The following is a 13,131-nucleotide window of genomic DNA, read 5'->3' on the forward strand; positions in this document are numbered from 1 at the left end:
CACATCTGCCTGTCCCATTGTCAGAGTTAGGGCACAGCACATCTCATGATGATGGGGACAAGTGGCCCCACTCTCAGGCAGTGCTGTTCATGGAGCACTAAGCCTGGCACAGAGGGCAGAGCTGGGCTGAGTTTCTCCCTGTCCTGGTTTCAGAGAACCATAGAAGCATCCCAGAATGGTTTGGGTTGGAAGGGACCTTAAAGCTCATCCAGTGCCACCCCCTGCCATGGCCAGGGCCACCTGCCACTGTCCCAGGTTGCTCCAAGGCCCATCCATCCTGGCCTTGGACTCTTCCAGGGATCCAGGGGCAGCCACAGCTGCTCTGGGCACCCTGTGCCAGGGCTTTGGCCCTGCCACGCTCCTCTCCTGCTTCCCATCAATCCAGCAGTTGGATGTGGTGTGTGACACATTCCAGGTGTGTTCTCAGTGCACTGCCAGTCTGTGCAGAGGTGATTTCCTTCCAAATATTCCATTAAAAACTGTCCCGTGTGCTTCTGAATGCTCAGCAAAGGTCTCTGGAGCTGGTTAAGTTTTTTCTGGTGGAGTTTTTTTCCCCCAGTAGAAAATTATATTTTATTTTCATGCAAACAGCTCAAATGAAGAAAAGCACCATACACATTGTGTATAAAAAGCACCTTGACTCTTCATTTTTAATGGATTCTCTTCTATATACAGACATTAAATTAAAAAAATAGAAGAATTTATTTTAGCATTGACAGAAAAGCACAGTTCACAATACCTGAAACAAAGGTGTGTTTTTGTTTCCCTTTCACAGATTATTTATAACACTGCTATTCTTAGATGCCATTAAAAATGCCTGTACAAAGGCAACATTATGAGTTTCTTTCACATGGAGTTGGAGCAAATCTGTGCAGATTGTTGCACAAACACTGCCTGACGTGGCTGCTCTCTGTAGCCCTCACTTTAATATGTTGTTTTTTCACTTCCAAGAGGTACCTGCCAGTGTTTGTCTTATTTAAAAAGTCTGTATTGTCTTCATTTAAAAAGGGCGTAGCAGTTTTTATCCAAAGTTGCCAAACTCATCCTGCAGTGTGGGAACTGGAGACCCACTGCAGTGTCAGACACAGCAAAGAGCAATTAGCCCTCCTCATTATGCAAAATGATTGGGTTTGATGATGCTAAAAGTCACCCATTTTGTAATTGTTTGAAGACATTCAGCCCAATTTGGTCACCAGTGCAGGACTTTAGGAGGCAAAGGAGCCCTTTGATGTCTCCAGCCAGTGCTGGAGTAGGGGCATGGGCTGGCTGGGGCATGAAGGGTGAGGGAGAGGACCTGTGAAGGTGGATGTGGAAGTGGAGGTGGAAGCAGAGTTCTCCTGGTGCCCAGTAGCTTCTGGCCAGAGCCCAGCACCCCAGGACAGGGTGTCCCCAGGACTTGGCCCATGGATGCTGGAGGTGCTGCTGCCAGGCTGACTCAGGGGACATCTCTGCCCATGTCAGGGGGTTGGAAAAAGATGGACTTTAAGGTCCCTTCCAACCCAAACCATCCTGGGGTTCAATGATTCTCTGACTTTTCAGAATCTGTCCTGCAGTGCAGGACACCAGAATCCCTGAGCCTGGAGCCAAAGCTGCTGCCTGGTGTTTCTGTGTTTCTCATCTATTGTGAGGTGGGGCTGCCCCTTCACCCAGTGCTGCCCAAACCCTTGGAGAGGTCTCTGTCCCAAGAAAACTGGGAGTTCAAGGACATGGAGAGGAAACCCTGCCAGGAAGCCCTGGGATAGCCCACCTGCAGTCCCAGTCCCTGCCCAGGGCCACACTGGGCACTGTCCAGGACTCAGTGGCTTGGGAGAGGCATTCAAACACTCAGAGAATAATTAAAGCTGGAAAAGCCCTCCAAGATCGGTCAGCCCAACCTTCACCAAGCTACATTGCCAAGTGCAGCATCTCATTTTTTGACCACTTCCAGATATAGGGACTCCACAACTGCCCTGGGCAGCCTGTGCCAATGCCTGAAAACCCTTTTAATGAAGAAATGTTTCCTTATATCTAGCTTGCACTTCCCTTGGCACAACTTGAGGCCATTTCTCCTTGTCCCATTGGATGGGATACCTGGCTGGGGGCACAAATCTTCTTGGGCTGCCCCCGCAAGGGTGGATCCCTATGGGTGTCCAGGTGCTGTGGATGCCACAGATGCAGCCTCAGTGTGGCTGGCAGGACCCTGCTCCCACACGTGGGCATCCCAAAATGCAGCTGTGTGATGGTTTGGCACCGGGCCCTGGCGTGTCTGTGTCCAGCTGTGTTTGCCCCCAGGGCCATGGCAGATGTCACTGTGCAGGCTCATAGGAACTCTGCCAAATTCAGTCAGTTGACATTTTTTTCTTGGCTTTTTCACTTTCAATTTTCTTTTTTTATAAATGCAACTTTTTAGAAGCAATTTTTGTAAATCCTTTGGGTGTCTCGCAGCCTACCCATGTTTCAAGAGACTCTGTTGATCAGACTTTGTTTTCAGCTTCAGCTTGACTCATGGGAGGGAGAATCAGATGAGGACTCAAAATCAAACCAGTGTGTTATTTTGAATTAGGATCTCCAAACTCAAAAGAAAATCAGCAGGGAAAAAACTCCCAAACACCACAAACCTCTGCTTGGACTTGGGCTTTAAATCACCTGGGATGCACTTGGCTGGAGGAGCCCAGAGAGGTGAAAGGGGAGAAGTGTTTGAGGTGAATGTGCAGGTTCTGGAGAGGTGATGCCAAAGAGGAAGAACAAGTTTGATAAGGGAGGGTGGAGAGGTGTAAATGGTTTTTCCTTGTGGTCTGGGTTTAGAGGAGAGCACATCACAAGCACACCTTCCTCAGCCAGGCAGACATCAATTTCCCAGGCTATCAACCACCTTGTAGGCTTGGCCATTACATTCCATTTAAAGTCCTCCAGGAGCAGGGATGAAGTTCTCCAAAAGAGTTGGACAAATGATTTTTAAACAACTGTGTTGTTAGTGCCCTCCAAGGGCCTGGGAGGATTCAGCCAAGCCCTTGAGTTCTAAAACTGTAAACATTTCCTGACCTATTTCTCTCCTCGCCTGCCTGGGAAAGGTCCAAGGGAGTGCTGAGCCTGATCAGACAAACAAGGCCATGGGTTTTCTGTGTGCTCATCTTTCCTTGGGGTGTGTGTATCTGTACTTGAGCTTTTCACTGTCATCAGTCTAATTACCAGAGACCCCAGTGACCATCAAGAACCTTCAGCACCAAGTCCAGATGCATAAAACAGATATTGTAGTTTTTAGAAGGGAAAAGTGTTCCTGAACAGGGTTAATAGTTGAGATCTCCCAGGTGTTTCACAGAATCTTAGGATGGTTGGGCTGGAAGGGACTCAAAGCCCATCTCATTCCACCCCTGACATGGCCCAGGCTGCTCCAAACCCCGTCCAGCCTGGCCTTGGACACTGACAGGAATCCAGGGGCAGCCACAGCTGCTCTGGGCACCCTGTGCCAGGGCCTCATCACAGAGAGAAATTTCTCCCCAATATCTCATCTAGCCCTGCTCTCCTTCAGTCTAAAGCGATTCCTCCTCATATTCCTCCATGCCCCTACATGTAACACAGAGCTCCCCTGCACTCCCTGCAGAGGGATTTGCCATCAGCATCTCCACTCCTTGGGTTTGGCCACACACTTGAGGGAACACATTCCTGACAGGCCCCTGTCTTACCATCAACCACACCAGAGCACTGCTCAACTCAACAGCTTGAGACACGAAATTCACTCCATTCAAGGCCAGGTTGGATGGTGTGGGGAGGCCCTGGCACAGGCTGCCCAGAGAAGCTGTGGCTGCCTCATCCCTGGAAGCATCAAGGCCAGGTTGGACACTTTGCCTAGTGGAAGGTGTCCCTGCCTGTGGCAGGGGGTAGAACTGGATGAGCTTTAAGGTCCCCTTCCATCTGAAGCTGTTGCATGATTCTATGACCACAAGATCCCTGACAGGAAGGTACAGCCAGGTGAGTGTCAGTCTCTTCCTCTGGGGAAAAAGCAGCAGGACAAGAGGACATAGTCTCAAGCTGTGCCAGGGGAGGTTCAGGTTGGACAGCAGGAAGAATTTCTTTCTTCATGGGAAGGGTGCTCAGACATTAGAAGGGGCTGCCCAAGGAGGTTGTGGAGCCACCATCCCAGAGGTGTTCAGGAAATACTGGACATGGCACTCAGTGCTCTGGGCTGGTGACAGGTGGGCATCAGTCAAAGGTTGGACTTGATTTTGAAGGACTTTTCTGATCTTAATGATTCTGTGATTCTGTGGGATCTTCCTTCTGCCTGATTGCCCCTTCATTACCCTCTGTCCATCAGCACTCCACTGCAGAAGTTGGTGAGGAGGTGCTTTCTCTTTTCTGGGAGTTTCACACTGACCTCTTGTTCCCATGGGAAAAGCAGAAATGTCTCCATGCCTCCATCTCCATCTCCATGTCATTTCAGAGCTGGGGCAGAGATCAGTCCCTTGGTCACACCCTCAGTCACACTTAGGGATTCCCCAAACCTCATGTCTCACTTTCTGCCAGTCCCTGCCAGAGTCTCGCAAGGTGACCCCTCCTCACTGAGGGTGCAGGGGTGTCCTGTGCAGTGACTTGAAGTCAGGGACTCACTGGGAACTTGCCAGCTCAGATTTTGAGCTGCTGCTCCTCTGTTGCATCTGGTGATCTGCCAGGGCAGCCTGACCTGCCAGACCCGACGTGCAGCCAGGAAGGATGAGCACCTTCAGTGTCACTACAGCCACTGGATTCCAAAATTTGTGCCTGCACCTCCTTTTCTTGGGTGCTTGCTCACAGCTGGGCTTTCCTAAGAGCTCTTTGTTTTCCAGAAGCGTTGTGCTGTTGGCATTGCTGTTTTGCTCTGACTTTTGGGACTTCATGGCAGCCAGGCTCCCAGCCACTTTCTCTGGCCATATTCAGGACCCTCTGTCATTATCCTCTGTTGACTCCATGTCCCTGGCAGACAGGGACTACCTGTTCTCTTGTATGAGGAAATCCTGTCCATCCACCAGTGCTTCTGGATGAAGGGCACAATTCCTAAGGTCTTCGATGGAGCCATCACCTGCACCACTATGTGACTGCTCCAGTCCTCAGCTAGAAAACTGGAGACAAGGGGCAGAACAAAAGTTTGGATATAGTCTCATTATCACTTTGAAATGTGCTCTTGGGGTCCCCAGCCTTGGAAACTTGGCTGTGGCCCCTGGAGAAGCAGGCTCTGGGCAGTGGGGTGCAAGCAGAACTTCTCCTGAGGTCCAAAACCCAGTGTTCAGGTGGGCTTTACCTCCTGGCAAAGGGAGATGGGAGTTGGGGAAGAGCAGATGGACTGTGCTGAGGCTGGCTAAGGCACAGCAGGAGGGGTAGGGGGAGGAGGAAAGTGCTAAGGGAAAAGCACAGAAGAGGGAAGAAGTTCCCATCTTCCCATCTCCATTGACCTCAAGGCTTAGAGAAGCAACGTGAGTTTTGTAGCTAGTCTTCTCTAGAGCCTTTCCTGAGAGGTGGTGAATAGCCCAGGGATATCCATACTCACATCCCTGAGTCTGTGTCTCCCTGCCAGGAGGAAGGACCTTTTTGTTCAGACCTTGGTGGTCTCTCCACCCTGGTCTCCTGCCCTTCCTCCTTCCAGAAGCACAATGCCTGATTCTGGACTGGTTTTTCTGATGATGGATTTGTTTTTCCTTGGCAGGATCTGAGTGAGTTGAACTCGACCACAGTGAAGAGCCCCACCAACACTGTGGCAGTGCAGAACCTCAAGGCTGGCACCATCTACGTGTTCCAGGTGCGGGCGCGCACCGTGGCCGGCTACGGCCGCTACAGTGGGAAGATGTATTTCCAGACCATGACTGAAGGTGAGTCTGCAGCTGCTCTGTGAAGGGGACTCAGTGTCTAGAGAGATGTGGAGATAGACTAGCAGCTGGTCCCCTTGCTGTCAGTCCCTTCAAGGGTGTGTTGAGAAATCACATTCAAGGCCTGGAGAGAGGCCTGGTGCTTGTTCCATGCAGGGAAGGCCCCAGTTTCTGCCCAGCCTTTATGTTGTGGGGATGTGTCTGCTCAGCTGGATGTAGAGGAAGCAAAATTTATGTTTTCTACCTGCACTGTTGCTGATGACAAACGCAGAGCCAGTCTTACTTTTCTAAATTTGTGCTGCTAAATAAAACAGACCAAGCCAGTTTTCTGGTCCTGGGGCCAAGGACAAGGCACAGTACACATGCACAGGACTAAACCTTCCTCCCAAAAGGAAGAGCTCCATCCACCCTTCCTTCTGGGACACATCCCCCAGCCAGAGGGGAGTCCCGACTGTCCAAGACCAAAGCCATGCCAGGAATCAAACATGGGCCATGCTCAGGGCTGTGGCCTCAATGACCTTGTGAGGGATGGCACATCCCGTGCCACAGTAACCTCTTCCCTTTTCCCCTGTGCCAGCCGAGTACCAGACCAGCGTGCAGGAGAAGCTGCCGCTCATCATCGGCTCCTCGGCAGCGGGGCTGGTGTTCCTCATCGCCGTGGTGGTCATCGGCATCGTGTGCAACAGGTAGGGCAGGCTGAGACACCAGGGCGGGGCACTGGGGACAGGGGATGGCAGGGAGGGGACAGAGGTGTCCCCACAGCGCAGCTCCAGCCCCGAGGGGCCCATGCTGTGCTCAGGTCTCCCTTCCCTTCCAGAAGACGGGGCTTCGAGCGGGCTGACTCGGAGTACACGGACAAGCTGCAGCACTACACCAGTGGCCACAGTACGTACCGGGGGCCCCCGCCGGCCCTGGGGGGCCGCTCGCTGCTCGGTTCGTGCTCCTGTTCACTCGGGCCTTGGGGGAGGGCTCCGGGCAGGGTGGGCGTGTGTGTGGGCAGGGCAGCTCCAGATCCCCCCTGCCCCTGATCCCTGCCCTGCTCTCAGCCCTGCATGCTGTCAGCTGCCTGAGCGTGTCCTCCAGACCTCTGTGACAACCAACACCCCCTGAAACATCACTGTCTTCTGTGCTGCAGCATCTGCCACCACAGCACGTCTTGCTCCTCCAGCTCCTGCGCTTTGCCCATCTCCTGGGCATCCCCTTCCCTGACCTGTCCCAGTCCTGCAGAGTGCTGTCCCCCTGCAGGAACCCACAGACCTTTGCCAGAGCCCATTCCAGTGCTCCCAGATTGCCAGCAGATATGAGATATATCTATGTATAGGTATATAATACAATAACTAACATGCCCTCTCTTGTAGCCTCCTTCTTCCAACATCCCTGTGCAAGGCACTCCCTCACATCCAGCATTCCTGCTCAGCCTCACTGCACACCCTGCCTCACCCCAGCGCATCCTTCTTCCCCCATCCCTGGAAGTGTCCAGGGCTAGGTCAGACAGGGCTTGGAGCAACCTGGGATAATGGCAGGTGTCCCTGCCCAGGGCAAGGGGTGGAATGAGATAAGGTTATTTAAGATTCCTTTCAACCCAAACCATTCCATGATTCTATGATTAACCCCTGCCTTCATATCCCTTAAATTCCTTTCTCCCCCCTCACTGGAGACCTGTTCTAATCTTGCTTTATTCCAATCTCAGTTGTGATTTTCCTCATGTTCTACTTGCAGCTTCAGGATTTCTACCCTTTTAATACCTTGTTCCTGTACAAATCCAGGCCTTGCTCAGAGCATGGAAAACACAGTAGTGTTTCCACTCAGGACTCTCTGTTGCTCCTGCTTTTACCTGGGAAACATGTCCCAAAAGGCAGAGCTGCAGCCCTGTGCCCCAGCAGCCTGTGCTGGCTGCCTCGCTATCACTTACCAGGAAAAATGACACTTTTCAGGAGACATTATGTAAATTCAGCTCTCAGTTGTTTGTCAGTCTGGGCTGCAAACACACATTCACACGTTCTCCCGGGGCCTGGTGTGGGATGTGACAGCTCCAGGCTGGGATGGGTTTAATCATTGTGCCTGCACCACTCAGAACAGGCCTGGTGCCACGGAATGCAGCAGAGCTGATAGAGCCTGGCTGCCCTTTAGACCCTTCCTCACCCAACACACCTGGCCAGGGCTCAGTCCCTGCTCCATCCCCAGCAGTGATTGCTGTGCAGACACTGCAGCAAATTGCCTGTGAGCCCTGCAGAACCCCCTGAACGCAACCAGCATCCTGGAGCTGGGAATCAGTCTGGTGCTCTGTGGGACTCCTTATTTAGGGAGCTGTGAGCTCTGCTCTCCAAATAGCCCATTTTGGAGTGAGCCAGGGGCCAGAAAATGAGTACAGAAAGGGGAGAAGCACAGGTGAGGGCTGTCCCACAGTGCAGGTGGCTGGGATGTGGCAGCAGCAGTCCAGCATCACCAGATCCCTTGGCCCTTGCCTTTCCCATGATGTGTCACTGTGTCCCCTGCTGGGCCTAGCAAGAGGAAACTGTCTTTTGTGATTTTCCTTGTATGTCCCACTACTTCTCTTGGCTCCCAAGAGGGAACCCAGCCTTGGGCAGGGATGCCAGTCAGGAGAACAGAGCAGACTGGTCTGTCCCTCCTGCTTGCACAGCTCCTGGAAGGGTCACAGATCCCCCATGGAGGAGTCTGCAGTTTGTAGTCCAAGCTCATGATGTAGCTCCTTACTGCCCCAACAATGACCTGTGGGCCAGTGTTCGTGAAAATCTGTTTTAACAGTCTTGTGGAGCTTGGCTCTGCATGTTCTTTCTCAAACTGTTTCTCTCTGTCTGCTTCGTGCCTTGTTTATGCAACTTGCCGAGGTAAAAGACCATCACTCAAACTGTTTTCTCTTTTCCTTGATGCCAACCATTCCAGTTGCATCCATCTCTCTGACTCTCTCCCTCACCTTTCTGCAGTGACTCCAGGGATGAAGATTTATATCGATCCTTTCACCTACGAAGATCCCAATGAGGCTGTCAGAGAATTTGCAAAAGAAATTGATATCTCTTGTGTCAAAATCGAGCAGGTGATTGGGGCAGGTAGGTGACCTGGGAATGGCTGGCTGGCCCTCAGCAGCACAGGCTCCTTCACAGTGCCAGCATTTGGGAGGGTTTAGCTTGATGCCACTAGGACTGATGCCACTAAGACCTTACTTAGCCCCAGGCTGCACTAAAGGAGTAGGGGAGTCCAGTGCAGGAGAATCAAAACCATCAGTTCCCATGTGCATATGATCCAAGGGCAGTGCTCCTCACAGATGAGTGCAGCTGGAGGGGTGGAGAAGGAGGGAATGCAGGTCAGGAGGTGGGTGCTCAGCTCAGGGTCTGGGGTGGGTGCTCAGCTCAGGGACAGGAGGTGGGTGCTCAGCTCAGGGTCTGGGGTGGGTGCTCAGCTCAGGGACAGGGGGTGGGTGCTCAGCTCAGGGTCTGGGGGTGGGTACTCAGCTCAGGGACAGGAGGTGGGTGCTCAGCTCAGGGTCTCGGGTGGGTGCTCAGCTCAGGGACAGGGGGTGGGTGCTCAGCTCAGGGACAGGCAGGGTGGGCACAGCTGGGGCCAGGGATCCCTCAGGGCGCACAGCAGGGGTGGGGAAGGCTCATAGGCCCTACTTGTGTTCACAGGGGAGTTTGGTGAGGTGTGCAGTGGGCATCTCAAGCTTCCAGGCAAAAGGGAGATCTTTGTGGCCATCAAGACCCTCAAGTCTGGCTACACGGAGAAGCAGAGACGGGACTTCCTGAGTGAGGCCAGCATCATGGGGCAGTTCGACCACCCCAACGTCATCCACCTGGAGGGGGTGGTCACCAAGAGCTCTCCAGTCATGATCATCACTGAGTTCATGGAGAATGGCTCACTGGACTCCTTCCTGCGGGTATGAGATCTGGGAGTGTGCAGCTTTAGAGGCTGTGCTAGCACAGAGGGGATTTGGGGGGAAGGTTCCCTTTCCAGTGGCCTTCCAGCCTGGCGTTCCCTGTCACTGGGGCAGCTGCTGCATTGTGCAGAGGTCTATGTTTTGGGAACAGAGCTGGGGCTGGCAGCACCAGGGCTGTCATTTCTTATGTGTCTGTCCACTCATCCTAGCAAGAGGCTGTGCCTGCCTGCCCACAGGTGCATGTCCAGACTGACCCATGGACACCCATGGAGGGACAGTCTAACACAGCTTTAACCCACCAGGACCCCACCTCCAGCTGCTCTGTCTAAATATTTCTAGTTCTGGGTTTGAAGTGGGTCATTGACTCTGTTGAAGGGAAGTAACCTGGTCAATGGGAATAGATTGTCCCTTCTGAGCTCTGCTGTGCAGGGTGGGTGCATTTTGAAGTGACAGCAGCTGCCATAGTGGTGCCCTTGGGATGTGTGAGGTGACTCCCAACCCCTGTGAGCTCTGCACTCCCCACCCTCCCTCAGAGGGAATGTACTCATGGCATATCCTGCCATGGGTGTGGAAAGAGGCTCCTGGCTTTTGCCTGGGCTGTGAATCTGCTCCTGTGACCCGTGTCCGTGTGTCCCTCAGCAAAACGACGGGCAGTTCACGGTGATCCAGCTGGTGGGGATGCTGCGGGGCATCGCCGCGGGCATGAAGTACCTGGCGGACATGAACTACGTGCACCGGGACCTGGCTGCCCGCAACATCCTGGTCAACAGCAACCTGGTGTGCAAGGTGTCTGACTTCGGCCTCTCCCGCTTCCTGGAGGACGACACCTCCGACCCCACCTACACCAGTGCTCTGGTAATGCTGCTCTTCAGCCAGGGAGGGGCAGGGGTGGAGCAAGGAGTGGGAGAGGGAAGGAGGGACCTCCCCCTTGACAGCAGGGAGCACCTTTTCAGGGTGTCAGCAGTGGAAAGGTTCCAGATGAGAAAGAACAATTAAATAAACTGAAGAAGATTTTCCCTTGCAAGGTCCTGTCATTCCTGTGGATAGTTGAGCCTTCCTCCAAACATGTCTGCAAACACACACATGTCCCTGAAGAGCCCTTGGTTGGGATCATGCTCTGCACCTCCCCGTATGATTCACCTGGGATCCTTTGAGATGTGACCTGCCCTGACAGATTTGTTGCCAGGGCAGCAAGTCTGGGTCTCTTACCATCACTGTCCAGTCATGCTGCCCTGCTGTCCTTCCTCATGTCATCTCACTGGCTCAGCCCCAGGAAGGATAGACTGAAAGTGTAGGAAGTGTGGGTGGGTGCCAAGTACTAGATACTGATCTTCCAGGGAGTATCCAATTTTAACAGAAAAACACTCCTAAAAATGACTTCATGTTCATGTAACAACTTCCCAGGAATACCTTGGTGCCATAGATGCAAGTGCCACCAAGAACTTGTGGCTCATGTCAGGCTGCAGAAGGTGCCCCAGGACCAGAGGATTATTTGGTTTTGCTCAGTGAGAGCTCAGCCAGGAGTTCTCATAAATACCACACAGAAATGCTCTGCACAGTGCATCAGGATCAATGCCCATGTCAGGAATCCTTGGAAATCAATGCTGATAGAGCTGGGGCATGACCTGTAGGAAATCACCTCTCCTGGGTCTTTTGAAGCTGGCAGTGATGAGATGTCTGGCATAGCTCTTAGTAAATTTTATCAGTAGCTAAATACCTAACAAACACCTAAAAATGTGTGGGTTTATTCTCATCCGTGTAGCTTCAGACATCAACTCATCCATCTCACACAGCCATCAATGGTTTTTACAAACACTAATAACATTTATTTTTCATATCCCTTACAGCCAATTAAATTTCCCTTTGTTAACTAAATACATGGTGTTTACTGCTGTTCTCTATCCCTGTTTTTTATGCCTGTAGCTTTTCTCTCTAATAATAAATTTGTCATCCCTCATTTATTCTCCTTGAACTGTGGGCACTGGGGCAGGATATTTATTATCCATAATGACAGATTATGTGCACCTACTGTATCAGAAGTATCTTCCTCTGCAAAATGGTTTTTATCATCATTCTCCCAGTGACCTTGTGTCCATAGGTGAGCAGAAGCCACAAGTTCTGGCCTGGGAGGTTCATGCTGGACCTTAGGAAAGTCTTTGGAGTGGTGAAGCTCCAGATCAGACCCCACAGAGATGGGAGGTCTCACTGAAGTGAGTTCCCACAAGAATCTTCCAAAGTTGAATTTCTGCTTTAGGACTTCTTTTTAAAATCCACTGCTTGCCAGGAGTTCTGTCAGGAGTTTGCCTGATGGAGAGGACATCCTGTTTGGTATGGATTCCTTTGTCTTCCCCTTTTGTAGAAAATAATATTTTGTCTGAGGTTTGTGGCTGTGAAAAGATTAAGAAACATTATCTTTTTTCATTATTCTGGCATGTACTGGGGCTGAGTCCTATGAAGTCCTGAGAGACCCTTAATAAGACATGGCAGTTGTTCATTGACAAAATATAATGTTTTTTAATCTTCTCTCAGCCACAAAACACAAACACTTCTGCTTATTTTTTCAGCACAGGGGAAGATTTTTCCCTTCAGAAGGTCCCTTGAGTGAATGGCTCAAGTCCAAAGCCCCTGGTAGAAAATCAGGAGGCAGGAAGGGCTTAAGCAGAGCCTTCAGTCCCTGTGTCCCCATTTGTGTGTGCTATTCCTGTGCTTAACTCCTCCGTGGGAGTGGAGAATCCTGATTGCTCCAGAGCTGGATGACAGTGCGCACCCAGTCTTATCCCATTTCCCACCAGTGACCCCTTCATCCCATACTGAAGGATCAGAACCTGCTGGATCAGGTGTAGATCCACAGACAGACTGGGACACCAGGACTCAGGCCAGAAATGGTCTCTTGCTGACTTCAAAGAGTGGAAGCTGTAGATGGCTGAAGAGGAAGGTGTTCTAATTCCCTTTATTCTGCTCTGCAGGTAGCCAGGTGACAGCAAAAGGATAGAGGGAGATCAGTTTGGTTTTTTTACATTCCTGGCCATTCACTTTCTACCAAAGACCCTCTTAGCACATGGGCATTTTGCCATGCAGGAGCAGGAGGCAGGGGAAGGAGTTGGCCTTGGTTAAGATGGTGACAAGGAGACTGAGGGGACACCTCTGAGTGACCTTCAGGGCAGTAATGAAGAGACAGAGCCAAACTCTTTGCAGTGGCACCAGATGATACAATAAATCAGCTAGGTCATAGACAAATACATGGCTAGGGAGGTTCAAGGTGAGCAACAGGAAAAGCTCCTTGCTCAGGAGGGTGTTGGGACAGGTCACCAAATGGGAAGAATCATCATCATCATCATTGAAGGCTTCCAGTGTGGCTGGACAATCCACATCCACCCTGAGGGACAGACAGTCCTGTGCTTCCTTCCTTCTGGGATTTTACTAGAA

General features: G+C 51.7%; 1 protein-coding gene across 4 annotated transcripts in view; it reads left to right on the forward strand.

Moving 5' to 3' along the window:
• Window positions 1–13,131, forward strand: part of EPHB2 (EPH receptor B2) — a 142,641-nt gene that overhangs the window by 110,221 nt on the left and 19,289 nt on the right. Inside the window, exons 7-12 of one of the 4 annotated variants that reach the window (XM_071448779.1) lie at window positions 5,654–5,816; window positions 6,391–6,499; window positions 6,631–6,746; window positions 8,759–8,881; window positions 9,458–9,705; window positions 10,345–10,560. In XM_071448779.1, the coding sequence (XP_071304880.1) occupies window positions 5,654–5,816; window positions 6,391–6,499; window positions 6,631–6,746; window positions 8,759–8,881; window positions 9,458–9,705; window positions 10,345–10,560 (975 nt within the window). The remainder of the gene's footprint in view (window positions 1–5,653; window positions 5,817–6,390; window positions 6,500–6,630; window positions 6,747–8,758; window positions 8,882–9,457; window positions 9,706–10,344; window positions 10,561–13,131) is intronic. The other 3 variants (XM_071448781.1, XM_071448780.1, XM_071448782.1) reach the window with 3 other exon arrangements.

This window comes from Agelaius tricolor, unplaced genomic scaffold, assembly GCF_023055355.1.
Source record: "Agelaius tricolor isolate 1412-34295 unplaced genomic scaffold, bAgeTri1.0.p SCAF_28, whole genome shotgun sequence".
NCBI lineage: Eukaryota > Metazoa > Chordata > Aves > Passeriformes > Icteridae > Agelaius > Agelaius tricolor.